Here is a 20,022-nt window from a genome sequence, read left to right as displayed (position 1 = left end):
GGACATAGTACGGCAATCCCTGACTCACAGGCGGCAGAGCCCAGCCATTGACGTCATGATCGCTTGGAAGAGACCATTTCACGAAACCATCACCATGATTTATTTTTCACTTCATCATTTCACAAACCAAAACCATCATCCCGCGACTGCAGGCAGATGGAGGCAGATGCAGAGCAGGTGCACGGTTCTTATAGATGGGGCATGCTGGTTCTAGCGCCTCGGATCAAGGGGATTTGTTTCTGTTCCACTGAGGGAAAATGGTCGAAACAATTATTCTGACCGTGGAACTGATGTCTCGTCTCGATCCTTTGGTAAACCGGCCGTGATTGGGGCAGGGGTCATAACCTTTCTCCGTTGCAAATCCTGGCAGCCCCTCCCGTCTCAAACCCCGGCTGCGCCCCTGACGGGAATGAACGGCAAGGTGTGTCCGATTACTGCAGTCATCTTTTCTTTGTAGTTGGCATTGCAATCTGGTCGCAATGGCACGTAGTCAGCGATGGCATTGTAAGAAGCGATGCGTGTGATTGTTGCCCGTGACGAGTGTGTTGAATACGAGATATTGCACGCAGAGTTGCATGCGTGTAAAGCTCCTACAAGGCGGGTAGATTCTTGCTTGCAAATGGTGAATAACACCAAACCGTTATAGATATGCTGGGTGAAATCGTGATCGTCATGAACAAAGAACACATTAAAACGGCGAGCGTTGGCGCGACTGGGCTTGGAGTACCCTCCCGGGCTTCCATTGCAGGCATTCAAAAACAACTTTGGTGATGTTATGTTGCCAATCGGACATTTCTGAACCTCTGCGTGATCTAGTCTACCCGAAATGTCAATAATCACAAATTTACGAAGGCACACGACACTCAAGGGTACTTGATTTGAAACCATGGATTGAGCGAGCTTATTGTTGTTAGAAGCAGGGTACGCTGTGGGTCTTACAATCCCGATGCTACATTGAAAGTGCCGCTAATGACTCCCCGTCGACGAAGAGAGACGTGAAACGGCTTTTTTGCCTCCAACACTTCCCCTTATGTGCAAAATGGATTTGTCCAAGCGATCACGACTTCAGTGGTTAAGCTGCACAGCCAATGAGCGAGGTCCCATAGCTTCCCAATGCAGAAAAAATTAATGACACTTACTGGCAAGAAGTAAAGACAAGTTTGCTGTGAGTTTGATTCTAATGTTTGAATCGCCTTGGTTTCAGGAATCAGAGTGGGGGATGAGTAATGCTTTCTGTGTGAACCCTGACTCCCATCATCCGATCATGATATTCCAGTTCAGCGGCGGAATTTCGTGGCGGGAAGGTGAGGAGGCGGCGCTCTAACTGATTGAGTTGCTGGTCGGAGGGCAGATGGTCGAGCTAGGGCGGATTTTGCCTAACCCATCGCTAGCCTCCCGGGTCGAGTCTAAGTCAAGTCATGCCTTGCCTTAGATTAAAGTTCATGGAGGAAATCACGACCTCTCTCTGATTGCAGTGATTTGCGAAAAAACCTCGATATTAATCAGAGTGTGACCATAATTCCCTCACTTAGACTCGACGCGGGAGGCTAGCGATGGGTTGGGCAAAATCCGCCCTAGCTCGACCATCTGCCCTCCGGCCAGCAACTCAATCGGTTAGAGCGCCGCCTCCTCACCTTCCTGCCGCGAAATATCGCCGCTGAACTGGAATATCATGATCGGATGGTGGGAGCCAGGGCTCAAACAGAAAGCATTGCTCATCGCCCACTCTGAATCTGAAACCCATGCGATTCAAACATTCGGATTAAACTTACAACAAACTTGTCTTTACTCCTTGCCAGCAAGCGTCTTTAATTTGTCCTGCATTTTAAGGCTATGGGACCTCGCTCATTGGCTGTGCGGCTCAACCGCTGAGGTTGTGATCGCCTGGACGGGTCCATTTTGCACATGAGGGGAAGTCTTGGAGGAAAAAAACGTTTCATGTCTCTCTTCGTCGGCGGGGAGCCATTGGCGGCATTTTTAATTTAGCATCGGGGATTGTTGCAGTGATTTGCGAAAAAGCTCGATACCAAAAACCGCTGCTGTCAACCGTTTATGCTTCATGGAATCAAGCACTAGCTTCAATGATTGCGTAACAAAAACGCAGAGAGGGGATTGGGGATTGACAGAGTGATTTGGACCTTGTGACCTGTGACCTTGGGGATTTGACAGTGACAATCTTGCAGGGAATTTGACGTTGCATGAGTGACAATCTTGCGGGGAATTTGACGTTGCATGTAGGTTAGGGGCAGCCACCTACGACACCGGCGTGGAGGCCCCGGCCTAAGTGAGGTCAGCGCCGGCGCTAGCTGGATCTGAGACAAACTTATGACATAAAATATGGGGTGAAGAGGAGGAAGGGGAGGGGGGTACTGGTGGCGTTGCCATACTGCTGTGATCAGATGAACTGGTGTCGGCAGAGTGTTTAGCCTGGTAGGAAGGAATCCTGGTAGTATGTGCATCACTTTTATACTTTCGGGAGAGTGCTCCCCCCATGCTGACCTAAGCCCCTCCCCAATTAATTCTGCTCTGAGCTCCCTCCATGCATATGCACAAGGAGAGAATGGCGGGTTAAATCAATACAGAACAAGAAATTTAACTGTTGCTTTGCTAGGTAGCGGATACCTAAGCACATCACTATAAGTGTCATGTCAACTTAATTCCAAATGGCATCCTGTAAAAGCTTGATATTTTGTCATGCTAACTCCTTCATATATCAGCTAGTCTGCAAAGACTCGGCAGGTTTTTTAATGATAGCGGCTGCATTGGGATGAAGAATAATTACTGCAATATACAGCATTCTTTAAATGCACAGGGTGGCCCAGATAACGGTTTAGGTATGCTTTTTCCCAACGGTGGCAAGTGTATTTGTCGCATAATCATAGCTGTGGTGATTATACAGCAAGATCACTGACAGCGGTAGCCGTCAGCGATCCCGCACTAGGATTTACTAAGATGTGTTCCTGTGAATTACATCCCATTCTTTGTTTTTCACAAAAGGCAGCCCACATTCAGGGGAATGTTTCACACTCGAAGATCTTGAAACAAGCATCAGATATGATGAAATAAGCTCACTTGTAATTATTGATTTACTTTTAAGCGGAAAAGACCGCCTTAAAAATCAAAAGTTCTTTATCTAGCAAATATGCTCCCATAAATGTAATTGTTTGATTGTGTCATGAAACGTTTGCACGAGAGCTCACTTGTAGTTGTTCAATATCCCATGAGATGGCAGCACGGGCTGGAAGTGTTCGCTGAGCAAGATGTGCTATGTGCTAGTGTTTTTGCCCTTTCTCGTGGTGTTCTTGCATATATTCTCCATGAGTTTAGAGTGTCAACGTGAATTCACTTGCTCGGTAATAGTGCTTTTCTCAAGTTATTTGATTTCACGCCTCATTTCAATACTAACCATGAAGAATGCATGCCTTGCGTTTTGTAGCACAAAACGTTATTCGTATTAGGACATCCGACAGAGGGACCCCGACCGGTTACCCAGCGCACATGTGCCAGTCAAAGCTCGGCGGTTGGTCCCCCAGGCACACGCAAGTCTGTCCCACCGTTAACCATTTTTCTTCATCCCTTAGCCTTGAAAGGATCATTTCTGGTCGAAAAGGCTCTAATCTAGACAACCAAACGTGCTAGAACGCTCATCAGATATCATTGACCAATTCGCTGACTTTGCCCGGCTGGCAATAAATCTTCTGATGCAGAGTGGTTGCTGCTGTTGTGGCTCTCTGCCAGGAGTCCTCTTTTCTCATCGTCGTTGTCACTTTTGTGCATGCTCGTTCAAAACATAAGCCTTTTCAGTTAGTTTTTGTTTCTCTCTTCCCGTTCCCCCACCATGGGGAAGCGAGGAAAAGGGAAGAAGGCCGACACTAACTCGGAATCAACCTCGGCCTCTGATATTGATTCCCCCTTGGTCGTAGCCGATGAAAGTGCCGCTAGCCCCATTTTGGCGACCACTTCGCCTGGCGACCTCCACGCTCTCCTGGCCCATTCCATTGGCTCACACGCTTCCATCGACCTTCGCTCGTCTTTGACCATCCTGGTGCCTGCTCACTCTGATGGTGACCCTTGCTCGACCATGACCAGTGACTGCCAGACCTCTGGGCTCATTCTCGATCCGCTCGGCTCTTTTGTTGTCATGCAACGCTGTGACGAGAGTGTCTCCTTCAGGACAAGCAACATCTTCTGGCCATCAAAACAAATTCAGGCTATTTGTGGTCCGTGCAATCTTCAAACTAAGCCGCCAGCCAATGGATCATTCGTCATTAAAACAACCTCTTGTGCTTAGACCAAGGCTCTTCTCCAAACCACCGAATTCTGTAGCAAGAAAGTAAAAGTTTCGGTTCACTTTGCAAGGAGCACCACCAAAGGCACTGTATTTGCGCTAGACCACAAATCTGCCTCCGAAAAGGCCAAGACAGGTCTGTTCTTCCAACTAGCACGACGCATTGTCGAGGCAAAAATGCCTCAGTCTTTCTCAAAATCATACGCGCAAGCAACAAAAGTAAAATTACCAACATGTGCTACACAGATAGAACCGATTCCCCAGTTACTGCCAACGAAAATTCTTGCTCCATTCAAGACTCTCTGTTACATCAAACACACAAACCGAGCAAAGTGGTTCCCTCCAGACCGCCATGGTCACGACTTCGGACGCACAGCCTTCCGTGACCTTTCAACCCAGGCCGGTCGGCGCTCCAGTCCTCCGGCTACGAACGGTCGGCAAAAAAACCGTCTTGGTCCGTGTCCCTTTGACCGCCGCACGAACCTTTGACCGCCCTCTGCACAATACTTGCCACAAGACGCCCCAGCGTAGACCGCTTGTAACGCCCCCTGTCAGGGTGGCCTCGGACCAGCCTCGGTTAGTTTGTTCGGCCGATTACCGCCAATCGCTGGGGATGTTCAAACCACCAGTAAATGTGTTTTGTCGCACAGTGGAATTGTCACGGTTCTTTTTCAAAGGATCTGAAATGAGAGCCATTTTTGGGGCATTAGCTCCCGTCATTATCGCCGTACAAGAAGCATTGTTTCGTCCTACCGACAGGTATAACTTTAAAATGCCAAATTATCCATTACATCGTTGTGACGACACAGGCAGTGAGCGTCGCTGAGATTTTGTGTCACTCTATATAAAAAATGAAGCTACACACATGCACCTTTCACTCGCCACACCTCTCAAGGCTGTAGCATGTCCTGTGCGACTTCATGACCGCAGCATCGATGTGTGCTCCTTGTACGTTCCGGCAACTTTCGATAATGCGGAGCTTTCACGGCAACTTTACGGCCTAGTTATTCACCTCCGCAACCCTCTTCTCGTCCTCGGTGATTTCAATGGACACGCCCAGCCTGAGGCTACGGCATCAAGGCCGCATACGGCATCAAGGCCTGGGCATTTGTTTGAAGACTTAATTGATGCTCATAATTTGGTCTTGTTAAACAAAGGAAATAATGCATACCACCATTCACCCATCGGCCTGGAAGCCGTCATCGACCTGTCGCTGTGCTTTCCCTCAATAGGGACTTTCTTTGATTGGACTTTTGAGGGCGATGTAAACGACAGCAGCCATTTCCCAATTAAGCTTTGCACCACTTTCGATCCAGCCACTGACATAGTTTCGCGATTCATACCCCGCTGGAATCTACGAACAGCCGACTAGGTCAGGTTTCGGGAACTTCGTTATGTGAACTACGACCGTTACGAATCACCAAAGCAGGGTGTTAACCCTATTACACACATTATCTATGCAACAGTGACTGCGACAATGTCCACTTACTAACCCTCCCCCCCCTCCCCATGTCGCATACCAGTACCGTGGTGGAGCAGCGAAGTTAAAAATGCTATTGCACGTCGGAAGCGTGCCTTCCGCTGCTTTCATCGCCACCATGATGTACCTCACCGTCTTGCCCCACATTATGTACGTGCTCTAACCAGACGAATTAGAGGAGTGCCAAAAGTCTGTCAGGAATGCCAAACGTCCATCAAGTACATGCTGCTACTCCCCCGAGCCAACTATGGGGACAGGTTCGAGCACTTTCCGGAAAGCGCACTTCTTTTTCATTGCCCACTTTACGCATCAATAACCAAATTATTTCAGAAACGCATCTTATCATCATGCTTCGCTGAAAGTCTTGCTCAGTGTAGCTCCTCCGGAAGTTGCGAACCAGGCTTGGTGGATCTTGCGCATGGCCATTTTTGTTTACACGCTAATTGTTTTGTTTCTGACAGTATCAAAGACTATAGAGTATTGTTTCGTTCCTGGAACAAAGCACATGATATGAAATCCGCCGACAACACCTCGGAAAGTCATGATCAGTTACACTTTTCTTTTTCTGTAATCTTTCTGAAAACATGCTTCATTTTATTTGAGTTTTTCATGACTTTGGGGTCATGCTATGTTTTTCCTGAGTCATGAAGAGACACCATCATTATTCCGCTTCTAAAACCCGGGAAAGACCAAAGATCCATCAAATTATTGCTCCATTCCACTTTACTAGCTGTCTGGGAAAACTTTTTGAGCGGATAGTGGCGAAGCGGATCTCTTGGATCGTAGAATGAGACCGTGTGCTTTCAAAAAGTAATGTAGTTTTCGACATCACACGGCCGCCGTCTTCCTTGACATTAGCCGAGATTACAACATGGTCTTTAAACCTGCACTTAGTTTCAAGCCCTATCAGTTCGGGTTTAAAAGCCATTTAGCACATTACCTCATTGGATTTATTTCTGCCATCAGACCATTTCGTGTGAGATGCAACTAACACCAGGAATTTCCTCCCCACTTTTTTGCGATGATAGCACAATCTGGTGTTCGGACGTTGAGTATGACCATTCGCTGCCACGGCTCCACGCCTCCCTAAACAAGGTGCAGAAATGGTAAGAGCGTTACGGGTTCCGCTTCTCCGCTCCAAAATCTGCGGCTGTTAGGTGGATATAACATTCCTTTCATTTCGTCTTTCAAATTTCTCGGCGTTGTACTTGACGCAAGATTATCAATGCGAATGCACGGAACATACGCGCTGCAAATGCCTAAAGAGACTAAAATTGTTTAGATGTATATCCGGGTCACGGTACGATATCGGCCGTCAAACGTTACCATTTCTGTGCAAATCCCTATTTTTCTATCATTAATTGCGTTTCCGTGGCATATAGGGAGGAAAGCCAACACGGTCCTTCAGCCTCTATGAACCATACAAAACATCTTGCGAATTGCCCGTGAGAGTTCTGCGCACTTTTCCAATTTCAGCGCTTGAGCTTGACTACCCACGTTATGCCTCTTGCTCTCCGACGAATGTAATAATCATTGCGGCATCTAAGAAAAGTGCGACAAAATCCCATCCTCCTGCTTTTAAATCTATAAATGGGCCCGCGGAATGCCGGTCAGGGCTGGCCATAGCCTCTTGAACCATTGTCTACCGCACCAGTCTTCATTTTGTTTTGCCGCCATCCTTTGGGGTACCTGCTTCAATAGCACGAACATGCCTCCAAAACTTCCGTTGCCTTTTCACGATGCTAAACGTTCTGTCACAGCTTATGATCTATTCATCTTTCGTGTCGCTGTAACTGCATTCATATTCAGAGAACAACCAGAGGTTGTGAAAATAGAACACTCAGCCTATCGTTGAGCGGTACAAATTAATTTTGAAAGACATTCGAATCAATTTTTACGACGGCTGTTCTTGTGCGCACTACGCCTGTCGCCTGGTGCCACTTGTGGGGGCCAACGCCGATCGCTTTTACGGAAACCGCAATCCAGGCCATCGCTGCCCTTGTTCCCAAAATTGCGGCCGCGCAGGCTCAAACTCTTTTGATGTAATTCATTGTACTAGTCGTGTCTACATAAGAATGAGCGTACTCATGCAAGCATGGGATGGCCTTGTTCGTTTCTCAAGCCAACTCACTCAACAGCACAACTGACAGCACAACTCAACTCGACTCACTCTATTTGACACGAATGAGACCCCTTATTTCTGTGCAAGAAGCATCGTTGGGTGAAGCAGTTGTGGGCAAATATTGCCCCCGGTCAAGGGCTGAAGGACCATTTCGTTCTACCACGGCGTGTCTTCCGGCTGACATTCTGGCGACATGGGGCGGGGTCCCCTGGTCGATCCGGAGGCCCTTAGAGGGATACGTATGCCACACTGGTCCCCTCCCTAATGCGAGAGGCCTTTTGACAGGCGCAGTTGGCCTCAGATAGACGCAGGAACCCTTATTGATGCAGCAACGTCCCTGGTCGGAGCAGGTGGCCAAATGATTGGCACATAGACCCCAGTTCGGCTTAACGGGTCCATGCTTGAGTGGGTTGGAAGGCCCACCGTTCAGTACTGGGGGTCCTGACTGGCACAAGACTTTTCCATTGCCTCAATGTGAACAATCACCATAAGCTGTCATGTTTCCTTCCACTGTCAGGGGCCCAGACAAACGCAGGAGGCCTCTGTCATTCGGGGTCCCCCCCCCCCCCCCGTCGTTGCTCAGGCACAATCTTTCTCTGACCACCTCGGTTCCGCTTGTTGTACAGTATACCTGGCTCGGCACTGTGGACCCCTGGACCGATACAAGAGCCCCCGCATTGTTGCAGGGTCCCGACCAATGCAGCTCGTGGGCCCGGCCATGCCCCTGCTTCGGAAATGGCCCCGATGAGTTCAGTCAGAACCGTTCATGAGCCGGCTGTTTGGTGTTCGTGATCTTTGGTGTGAATAAAAACACTCTCTGTCTCAGGAGTCCCCAATCGGTACAAGAGGCCCTCGGCCCCAAGAGATCACGGCCCTACGGATGGGGCCTTTTGACCGTCCGCCCGTCCGTCATTCCGTCCTTTGTATAACCTATAACCGGCCCTTCGGGCCCTTCGGTCGTCCAACCAGGCCTTTGATCTTTGGTCTCGAGAGACCCTTCAGCCCTCTCCGGACCTTCTCGAACCAAGCCCGTGGCCGACTTGGGGTCGCTAGCCAACACATGACCACCTTTTAGCCACCGCGGGCCTTTGACCAATGCAAAGGCCCAAACCATTGTTTCAGGGACTCACAACCAATGCAAAATTGCCCAGGCCTTGTTTCCTGGCTTGGGGAATGGGGCCCCAGGTTTCAAACTAACAGGAATCCAGCTGTTCCACGATCGTGGCCTCTGACAGACTGAGACACCCACATTGCTTCGGGTTGTCCTCAACACGGTCAAGACAACTCTGACTGATAATTCAGGTCACGACCCTAGGGGCCACGATTCTTTATGTAATCTACCAAGCCAGTTTCTTCGGGCCCTTATGCCCCTCCAACCGAGCCCTTGATTGTCGGTTCCGGTGGGCCTCCCAGGCCCCTCTTCAGGGCCTAATCGAACACTGCATTGGTCGGCTCACCCCTTTGCAGACAAGAGAACCCTGTGTTAGGGCGCTGTGAGCCCCTGACAGAGACGGGGGCGCCAATCAGTGTAAATCTCTGTCCGGGTTTGTGACTGACTGGAAGTGACCCGTCAGGTCCGTACCCGACGCGGGGCTGACTTTGGTGGTGTCAGTTTTAGTCAGACACCGCCCTCAGAAAACGCCTTTACAGTTTTCAACTGCTACGCCTCTGTACGTGGACGCATACCCTAGTAATGTGCGAGGTGAGGCGGTGTCTCACCAATGCTCTCCCCACAATGGAACGTAAGAAACACGAGGTGCAAGGAACTGCACGAAAACATGGTTGGAGCAAAATTAGATCATCCTTGGTTTCATTTCCCATCTGAAGTAGCTGAAATCTCACTCGAAATACCCGAGTGTCAGGCCGAAGTCGACAAAAACGTCGGGGTGGGCTGACGTTCTACGTGATGTAAAGTTTGTCGTCTGTTTAAAACTATGTCGCAGTGCTGCACCATCAGTTGTTTTACAAGGAGTTTTATGCCACTCAAACGGCCCCTGTTGTCATGCTTTTTTGCGACGCATTTTCCATGCCATCCTTTTTATCAGACGGCTTAGTAATACTCGGTGATGTAAAATTGAAGAAAAAAAGAACGCCAGTGGCGGCCTTCTTTATTATAACATTGCCTACAGTTCTGAACCTGAACAGAACACGTTCTGACCTGTAAAGGCCTATTCTGATATGTGAACGACCCATTATTGACTGTGGCGGGCCCATCTGCTGGCCTTTACAGCGCCAATTCTCACCTTTAAAGAGGTCATTCTCGCCTTAAGAGAGCTTGCTCTGGCCTGTAGATGGCCCATTAAGACATGCAAGCCCACCATGTCTTGAAGAAGACCCATTATTTGCCTGCCGATAGTTTAAATCCATTCTGACTTGTAGAGAGCTCATCCTGGCTTGTAGGGGCTCACTTTCTATTTCTAGAGGGTCAGTTTTGGCATTTTGGCTTGTCCAAACTTGAATATAGTGCCTGCGCCCACACAACTAAATCCCCTCCTCGGCTGCATTGCCGCCGGCTGCATGCGAGACGTGATCAGCGCGGCGCTACGTAGTGCATCACGGGGGCTATGTTGGGCTGCGTCTGCGGCTGGGCCTGGGTCCTAGGGCTGAGGCTAGGCCTGGGCCTGGGACTAACGCTGGGCTAGGCCTAGACTGGACCTGGGCCCGAGACTAGGACTGCGGCTGGGCATGGGTCTTTGTCTGGCACTGCAGCTAGGCCTGGAATTGGGTTGCGGCTGGACCTGGGACTGCGACCGGGTCTGGGTCTGGGCCTGGACTGAGGCTGGGTCCGGGCCTGGGAGTGGGCCTGGGCGTGGAAATGGGACTGGGGTTGCGGCTGGGCTTGGGCCTGGGCCTGGGACTGGTACTGCGGCTGGCTGGATATGGGTCTGGGCCAGGGGGCTGGGCATGGGCCGGGTGGTCTGGGTCTGGGTGGGTCTGGGTCTGGGTGGGTCTGAGTCTGGGTCTGGGTCTGGGTCTGGGTCTGAGGCTGGGGCTGGGACTAGGGTGGCAGAGGCTCGGGTTGGGCCGGGGCTGAGGCTGTGGCTGGGCATAACATGGCCAGTGACGGCGGATTGGGGAAGCCGGGATGCAGTTACCCGTGGCCATACGGGCAAATTTACAAGGAGACATTACACATCACCAAAGGGGCAGTTTACTTCGGCGTCGGTGTGGCAGACCACTGTGGAGACATACTGGAGGTTACAATTCTCAGTCCAGGGCCGGTCGCAGTCCTAGGCCCGGCCCAGCCGCAACCCCAGTCCAGACCAAGCCACAGTTCAGGTCCAGACTCAGTCGTGGTACCAGGCTTGACCCCAGCCACAGTCTCAGGCCCAGACTCAGCCGTGGTACCAGGCTTGACCCCAGCCGCAATAAGCCAGGCCCAGCCGCGGACGCAGCCGAATCGCCAGCCCAGCCCTGGTGCACTACCTAGCGCCGCGCTGATCATGTTACACGTAAAGCTGACGGCGATGTAACCAAGAGATTTAGGATGCAGGGGCGCGGGAACTATGTCCCAGCTGGAGGGTGACTTCAAAATGCCAAAATGGGCCCTCTAAGATTAGAAGTGAGCTCCTACAAGCCAGGATGAGCTCTCGACAAGTTTAAATGGAGTTCAGCTATCGACAGTAAGTAATGAACCTTCTTTAGATCATAATGTATCTGCACGTCTTAATGGGTCATCTACACTCAGCGCAGACACACTCTTGGGCCATCTACACTCAGTGTAGATGACCCATTAGCCATGCAGACTCCATCAGTAGTCTTCAGGCCAAAATGGGTCTTTCCAGGCCAGAATGACCCTCTTAAGGTCCGAATGTAGCCTTTACAGGTCAGAATGGCCCGCCACAGTCAATAATGGGCCGTATACAGATCAGAATGGGCATATGCAGGCCAAGATGATCCTTCTCAAATTCAGAATTGCTCTCTTTTGGTCAAAAGGGACCTTAATAGCCCAAAATAAGCCCTCGACAGGCCAGAATGGAAGTTGCATGCAACCCCCAGTTTTCAAATTTGGGAGGGGGTGAGCTACCCCACTGCCCCCCCCCCCCCCTCGGTTAACGTGTCCTTGTTTGGGTGCCATTCCCGCCCTTGGAGGAGGTGTATGCTCCGGGAGGCCGGTGTTATCAAAATCAACTCGCGTTGTTTGCTTTACGAAGACCTGACTCGTTCCCGTTTACCTATACGTCTACGCGACCAGTTGTACCACCCATGTGGCTCCCGCGCTCGACACACGTAATTACTTTGTGTCATACTGTGTATAGCAGTAAGTTCCAAAAGCGCGGGTTCAAAGCTCCTTTAAGCTTTGCAGCACATTATTGCCCGCACTGGAATTTTCATACATGCCCAAATAAATATGCGGTGATGTAAATATTATTTTCAGATGGTACAAAAGTATCGCCAGCGACCACACGCATCCCTAAAGTGACACTTAAGTTGATTTGGTAAAAAATCCCTTTTCTAGTAGATGAAAAATTAAGTTTGAGTTAAGTACGTTACCTCTGCGCCATATATGCATTCGGCCCTTAGCTGCAGCCAGCTCATGTACCATGTGCCTGTGGGACATTCACAAATCTACCGGTCATCTGAGCTCAGGCTGGGGGCGGTATGAGTTAGGCTGGTGCAGCTGGACGAAAGCTATCTAACTGACGTATCGCTGTATGAGTGCAGAAGGTACGCAACTGGTTGAGGATTTTGCTTGCACGCTCTACATATATCTGATAAGGCAGTGACAGTAGCTCCTCCAGGCTAGTGATATAATGCTAAATTAACCATGTGCTATCATTGGAGACCAGTTCCCTGTTACACAGTACCTGTTTCCCATGCAGAAAAAAGAATAGGTTAAGATGAGCATGACCTGCATAGGAGCAGTTCTAGCAGCATTTTGCAGGGTGTGCATGAGGCAAATCTGAGTCAAATTTGGCTCATTTACCACCAGTTTAAGCTTGCATAGGGGTGATGAGTGTTAATTGAGGCTTCACACCAGCTTTTGGAATACATAATTTATTTCTAGGATGACCAATATCATGCCAGTCTGCTAAGGTGGTAGACCAGTCAAGCAAAATATTTGGTAGGTCTGACCAGTGCCCCAAATGGGACAGCCAGCTTCTCTGCTTGGGAACAGGTTGATGATATTTGATGACACAGGATTTCTCAGATCTTGTGTGTGTGTTGTGTGTGTGTGTCCACAATGCATATATTTCCTTACTGAAACCATTAGATTCTGGGTTTCAAGACTGCCAATAGGAAGCCTAGGAATCCAAGCACTTAGTATCATAGCTGCAAATGTGGCTTTCCACTCTGGACATAGTGCAGAATCCACATATATCCTTAAAATTTGAAAACTGATGACCTCCAATAGTGTATTAACATTATATCCATAGGCCCAATGACATCTAAAGGTCCAAATTCATTGTCTCTTTGCTCCTTGCCTTTCCCTGGTGATTGACATTATCACATCATATGAATGCTATCTATGTGGTACAGTTGGTCCTTGTCTTGTGCTTGGTCTTGTCTACAGTATGGTCTTATTCTGACATGGATGACAGTGGCATAGCTCATTTCAGATGGTGACAGTGTGTAGTCAGGATAACCATGGACAGTACCTTGACCTTAAGCAGCCAGAAATACAGCTTGATAGCATGCCTCACAAAACTGCTTCTGGAGCCATGTATGGGTAACATAGATTCTGAGCTCTTAGACAGGTGACATGAAATTGATGCTTTGAAACATTCACAAAGTTTTTTAACTATCAGGTCCATTAGTTAGGAGTGTGGCTGCAAAAATAACTTGAGGCTGGGAATCATGTGACCCTTCATGAAAATATAGTTAGTGATTGCTGGTCTCAGTTGCAAGGTACTCCAAGTGTTATTTTCAGTCTACATCACATTGATAAGTTCACTCCCACACTGGTCCTTGTTTTCACAGGTGATTGAAATATCCTAGATTAATATTTTCTTCATTTTTTTGTTCATTTTTTGGCACTGCTTCACTGTTTGCAGTTATTGAACACTCTGTGATGTGCTGTTTCACTGGGCTAAGCCCAATCTTATCTACTTTTGGAATGAAGATGGCCTCACCACCAAAGCCTTGGAATGAACTTGAACCCTTCTATATCCAAAGGAGGCTATGTCATTCCTGAGTATTCCGGTTCTGGCGCCAAGCGAAGTGTTCACCTGAGACCGGCCAGACCTGATGAGCACCTTCCCTCCTTCAGGCCATGGATGCAGATGCACCGCCACCAACATCACCCTGGAGGCGGGTCATGACCATGGCTGTATCCTCCACATGCCAGCAGGCAGGCTTCACCAGCATTGAGCCATCAGCACTGGCCTACACTTACTGAGACCTTCATCAGCTGTGAGTATGGGCATAACAACTAGCTGGAGTCATTTGGGGTCTGGACCCTGGTAACTCTTGGGCAGGTGGAACCATCTGTTGTGCTTTTGCTACATAGAAAGACACCAATCTAGCAATGGACCTCAGTGACATTTAAGGTGTGGTTACATCCATGGCTGAGAATGGGACATGGTGTTATGAATATGTTGAGTTGCAGAAGGAGAAAAGTTTGTTTTATTGTGTTTTAGAAAAAGAGAAACTAAGAGGAATGTTGCGGATGCATTTGACAGAATAAGGCTATCATTCATAGTGATGTTCAACACCTTAATGTGAACCACTTCATTGAAAAGACACCCTACCATGTGTTTGCAGCATTAGTACACTTTTCCTGCGACCTGGAGGAGCACCATATAAGTAATGAGAAACAGGTGGTTTTTCTCGACTGGACAAGGCATGTGCACCCTGTATCTCTGCAGTGTTGAGGGAGCTGGCGCGCAGCAGCAAGGCGTATAGTGACCTGGCGTGTCGCAGTGACCTGGTAGTCGGCGATATTGTACTGGCGCTGGTCGACGCCGGCTTCAGCGTCGCATCGCTGACGGTCAGTGTGCCGCACGCGCCGGCTTCAGCGTCGCATCGCTGACAGTCAGTGCGCCGCGCGCCGGCTTCAGCGTCGCATCGCTGACGGTCAGTGTGCCGCACCGCCACCTGCGGCAACAATTGGTGTGACAATATGGGACACTGCCGTAAAAGTAAATTTCCTAAATTCGTGCTGTCGGAAATTACTTCCTCAATACAGTGCAATGGGTATGTGGGTTTGGACAAGACATGTAACTTTTCCCAAAATATCAGCCCGCTGCTCGGCCCTGCCGGCCCGGCCAGCCAAGAATCCAGCCCGCAAAAGCCTGCCGTGCTACAATGCTGACCCTACATAACCCAAATACCAAATTAGTTGCTGGGTTGCGTTTTTCATTTCTCCTTGATTTTAGACCCGTGCACAGCATGCACATAGAATGTAATGCCGGTGTATGGATGCAGAACATTGTTTGGCTAACACCAATGATGTGGATTAGAGAGCACTGATCAATACACCGGGAATGTGGGATGCCTGTTGTAACAAAGTAGATCACAGCACGGTGTTGGCAGATTGCAGTTAGTAATCAGAAGAAAGAGTGTGAAATTTAAAATGGCCTCACCGAAATACACCACATATTTCACACTTCCTCCCTATCTCAATAGACGACATGCAATGTCTTCTAAATTGCCGCGCAACAACTGATGGCTTTGGACCTACAGAGTAAAAGAAAAAAAATACTGGATGTTTCAAGTCATGGGAAGTCTTCTCCCGTCAGTACACTGTCCAGAATTACAAGCACCATCAAATGCATCTTCATGGCAATGGCACAACCTCCATTCAAAAAAACAGATGCAGGCCATTGTATAGTGTTTCCTGTCCTGAAAGGGAGTGCTCTACAGTTGTATGGGATTTTGAACTGGGAGAGCCATGTTGAGGTTATTCAGTGCACTTGGCGTCGTCATGTGCTATGCGATAGTCTCGGCGCCGTGCCGGTGTGCGGCGCCACTGTCTGTGCGCGCTCTGCGTCGCGCCGCCCGCGCGGCCGCTGTCTGGCGGAGCTAGCCGGCCGGCCGGGCGGGACGCACGCTGACCTCTCCCTCCCCGCCGCCGCAGGAGTACGCGCGCCGCAAGACGCGCTCGACGCTGCCGACGCCGCTGCCGTCGGTGCCGACGAAGCAGCCGTCGACGCTGCAGGTGGGCGAGAAGAGGGGGCACCCGGCGCACATCCCCGACCACCTGCCGTCGTTCCCCGACAGCCACGCCTATGTGCAGACGCCGACGCACAAGCAGCCAATCACCAACTACGAGGCCGTCCGCGAGAAGGCGGCCAGCCAGAAGCGCGACATGGAGCGGGCGCTCACGCGCTTCATTGCCAAGACGGGCCCCGTCGACCGGCTGTTCGACACTGACGAGCAGGCACAGTTTCCGCGTGAGTAGGCGGCTCGTGATAGCCGGGAAAGCGGAAGTGATGTTGCCGGTTATTTTGACCTCGTGATGATTTCGCCAGGTTTTGACCACGACGCCGGCCAACTTTGTCAGTGCGAGGCGAGTACAAAATGTCCATGCTTCCAATACGACAGCGTTTTATTCCATAGATGTGCGGCCGAAGGTTAAGTGCAAAAGATGTTTTGGATGATTTTGAGGATTTTAGCAGTCGATTTCTGCTTTCCGAATAGTATTTGCGTTTGCCTCAGGAACCACAAAATTGTAGAATATTGTTGGCAGGTCATTTCTAACAGCTGAACATTTGTCGCATCTGGTTGCATCATCCCATCATCTTCTAAAGCTATGAGCTGGTATCGTCATCCCATCGTCATTCTCCAAAGCTATGAGTTGGTAGTTATCGCTGGCTGTGCTGACAGGCGCCAGCTCCCAGTCGTCGTGCGCCGCGACGTCACCGATCTTTTCCCCGTATGGCTTGTCGGATGTGTGCCTGACGTACGCTTAAAACCACAAACCGTGATGTATGGCTGGCTGCTGGTGGAACGGCCAGCGCGATGGTCTGGTGCTGGGCCGGGAAGCACTCGCTTCCAGCCGAAACTAGTCGTAGTTCCCGGCAAGGAGGGAGGCCGATGGCCTGTCCTGCGCCTGCACTGCACGCTTAAGTTTTCTCGGCCTTATCTGGCGAACAGGCTTGAGTGCATCTCTCCTAGCCGACTTGCGTGGCATGGTCCCGACCACTCAATAAGCTAGTGCTGACAAGGAACACCGCGTTTCCAGTACCACTCGAGGAGGTTATCCATATGGCCAAATTTGTGTCGGCGCCAGATTCCTTAGCTTCTGTCATTCCTACCGTAGTCTTTTTCCTTTGTTGGACTCGATGCAAATTCCAGTTGTTTGTCACTTTGAAGGTCGTTCCTAGTAAAATATCAAACTGGCATATTTATTGCTAGCTGGAGTCTGGTGTCGGACTGAACTCGAGCCAGCGAACAGCAATGAATCATAAATAGCTAGTCTGGTACTCGGGCACTACATGGTTCAAGCGCTTGGCTGCCGCCGCTCCCGGCGTCACCTTGATTTCACACCGGCAGGATGTGAGCTTGACAGGTATAACTTCTAAAGTTATATTGTCCATTCCTGAAATTCCCGGATTGCCCCCGGGAAGGAAACTATCACAGGTCTTTCAAACAAGGTCTTAAACCGGTGCAAAAACCCCAATCTGTAGAGAAATTGGTGCCCACCCCAGCCCACCTCACCGTGTTGTACCTCCGTCTCTTCTCCGATGAAGTGCATCCGCTTACTGATGAGTGACCCGACATCGAATTCACCCGTGTGGTGAACTGCGCTGTAACTTCACATACGACCTGGTACTTCCGCCGTGACCTACCTAGTGCACCATTTTAGTGACCCAGCTTTTACCTGAGCGCCCTGTTTCAATGACTGCGCCGTGACCTGAGCGCTCTGTTTCAGTGACTCCGCCGTGACCTGAGCGCCCTGTTTCAGTGACTCCGCCGTGACCTGAGCGCCCTGTTTCAGTGACTCCGCCGTGACCTGAGCGCTCTGTTTCAATGACTTCGCCATGACCTGAGCGCCCTGTTTCAGTGATCGCCTGCCGGCCGATCGTTAGTCCGTACCTGCAGGCACTAGATCCGCGCGACCAGATCTTCGAGGAGGAGGAGGCGTACGTCCCGCGCAAGCGAGCGCGCCCCGCCGAGGAGCGCGACGACGAGCCGGCGCCGCCTACCGAGCTGGTCGACAACCCCTACCTGCGGCCGGCCAAGATGCCGCGCAAGCGCAAGTGATAGCGGGTGTGGGACACGGCGATGTCGCGGCCGCGCGCCGTCCCTCGGTGTGTGGGGGCTGGCATTTAGCCCTGCGTCTCGTAACTGTTCTCCCGTGGAGACGACTGTGGCGGCCGTGTGTGGTGCAGACCGTGCCGTGGTTCGCTGCGGTGGCCGCGCGAGGCACATGGAGGCCTCCACGACGGACGGCCGAGAGGGGAGGTGTGGCGGCCGTGTGGCGGTGTGGGTGTGGACTCGTGGAGTGCGTCGGGTCGCCAGGGAAGTGGACCTAGTCCACGCTGCCGCCTTTCTGCTCAGCTGGTCTGGTCGTCCTTACATTGTGTGCCACAGACATTAATGCGGAGAGTAGTGGGGTGAGGCATTGCTGCCTTCCCTCTCTATCTAGGTTCTGCCGCCTCCGACATTGATGACTGTGCTGGCGAGACGCTTTTCATGTAAAAATGAGCTGTGTGCGCTCTAGTGTATGGTCATTTGTAATGTATGTGAACCGTCCAGGGCATTAAGGGGAAGACAGTCGATAAAACTAGCCATGTCTGAACTATTGACGAACTGTGTTTTGACAGTTGCATATGCATTGGATGGTTCAATCAAGGCGTGCTTTTTTATGAATATAGCTAGGAAAGCGACCAATCGGCCCACCCGTTGCTCTGTCGTTTGGCAGGTGGTTGTCCACCGCTTAGGCAGATAACCGTTCGGACTTCACTAGTAGATCTGAAGACTGCAACGGTCGAAATTCTGCTTGTCTCCGAGAGTTGCATTCTCACGTCCATGATGCCAGTATAAGTGGCGACACACGCTACGCTCCGTAGATCGTCCACCTCTAATTTTTCTTGTAGTTTTTTTTTAACGGCGAACCAAATTGTTTCATCCTTGGTTGCACGGTCGGGGGGCGGGGGGGGGGGGGGGGGGTGCAGCACGCCAAGGACGTGACGACAGTCTTGAGTGCGACCTGCGTGGTGCAGGAGGATTAGTTATATAATTCGATTCGTGAAGCAAATTTTGGGACAATGTACCATGTGGACACTGATCCATGAAGGCGATTATTTGGGTCCGTAGGTCTTACGTGAGTGATGAAAAGGGCGTAAAACATCTCATCCGGGGTGCGATTTTGGCCTGGGATTGTTGTTTAACTGAGAAGCTTGAAGCTGGGATGTCTGCATCTATGGGGGAAGGACTGACCTGCCACTGCCCCCCTCCCCGCCCCCCCACAGTAATGGGTTTTTTACATTACGCGTATAGATGTAAATACAGCAGTCACAATAAACTCACCCCGCCGGCGGCCGGGCTTGCCTCCCAGGGGAATCTGTCTGGCCCCTCCCCTTTTTGAAACGGGCCTTCGTCTCTGCATACCTGACCTTAAGTAAATTAGGTTTGCTGTAATCCTAACTTTGGTTGTTGTATTGCCTAAGAAACAGTCTCGTAGATGTATGGCTTGACTACCACTTCGTTGTCTCATCAGATTAAACGATTCCCTAGAAATTGCCTTTACTGACAGCCACGCCTGATTTTGACCTGTCATAGGTCAGCAACCTTAAAGGGAATGCTTCTCATTTGAAGATATTGAAGCAAGGATCAACTATATTGAAAGAGGCTCATTTATAAATATTCGTATACTTTCAGCTGGAAAAACTCCCATAGATAACACAATTTCTCTGTTAAGAAAACATGCCGCTGGATATGCCATTGCTTGATTACGTCATCAGACCTTGCACGACATTGATTGAGAGCCAATTGACCACGGATATATCTAGAAATCGTGCTCACGAAACGACATATATGAACGAGCAGCCATCCATATTTTCTTGGCCTTGATCAGCGCGTGGCTTAAATAGTGACAGGATTTGAATGACCATATGAATGCGCCATGGATGCTCGGATGACCTTGAAATAGTCTCCCCGAAATAAACCGCACATCTTCGCGGGCGTGTAGTTCAGGACCAGGAACAGAACCGAATGATCCTCAAGACGGCCATTTCAATTTAA

General features: G+C 50.2%; 2 protein-coding genes across 2 annotated transcripts in view; both read left to right on the top strand.

The window, feature by feature from the left end:
* Positions 1 to 12,433: 12,433 nt before the first annotated feature.
* The window catches only part of LOC119108682 (transcription initiation factor TFIID subunit 8), a 42,156-nt gene continuing 34,567 nt past the window's right edge, over positions 12,434 to 20,022 (top strand). Inside the window, exon 1 of the mRNA XM_037232307.1 lies at positions 12,434 to 12,558. The gene's annotated coding sequence lies outside the window, so the exon portion shown is untranslated. The remainder of the gene's footprint in view (positions 12,559 to 20,022) is intronic.
* Positions 14,166 to 18,669, top strand: LOC119107968 (transcription initiation factor TFIID subunit 8; the record flags this gene model as incomplete). The annotated part of the gene is made up of 4 exons (XM_037231557.1): positions 14,166 to 14,244; positions 14,700 to 14,821; positions 15,911 to 16,226; positions 17,840 to 18,669. Coding segments are annotated over 4 exons (717 nt in total), but the record flags the coding sequence as incomplete, so codon positions are not given.

Source organism: Pollicipes pollicipes, unplaced genomic scaffold, assembly GCF_011947565.3.
Source record: "Pollicipes pollicipes isolate AB1234 unplaced genomic scaffold, Ppol_2.1 Scaffold_6686;HRSCAF=7923_pilon_pilon_pilon, whole genome shotgun sequence".
NCBI classification, from domain to species: Eukaryota; Metazoa; Arthropoda; class Thecostraca; order Pollicipedomorpha; family Pollicipedidae; genus Pollicipes; species Pollicipes pollicipes.
Note: the sequence above shows the minus strand (reverse complement) of the source record. Positions and strands in the feature narration are given on the sequence as shown.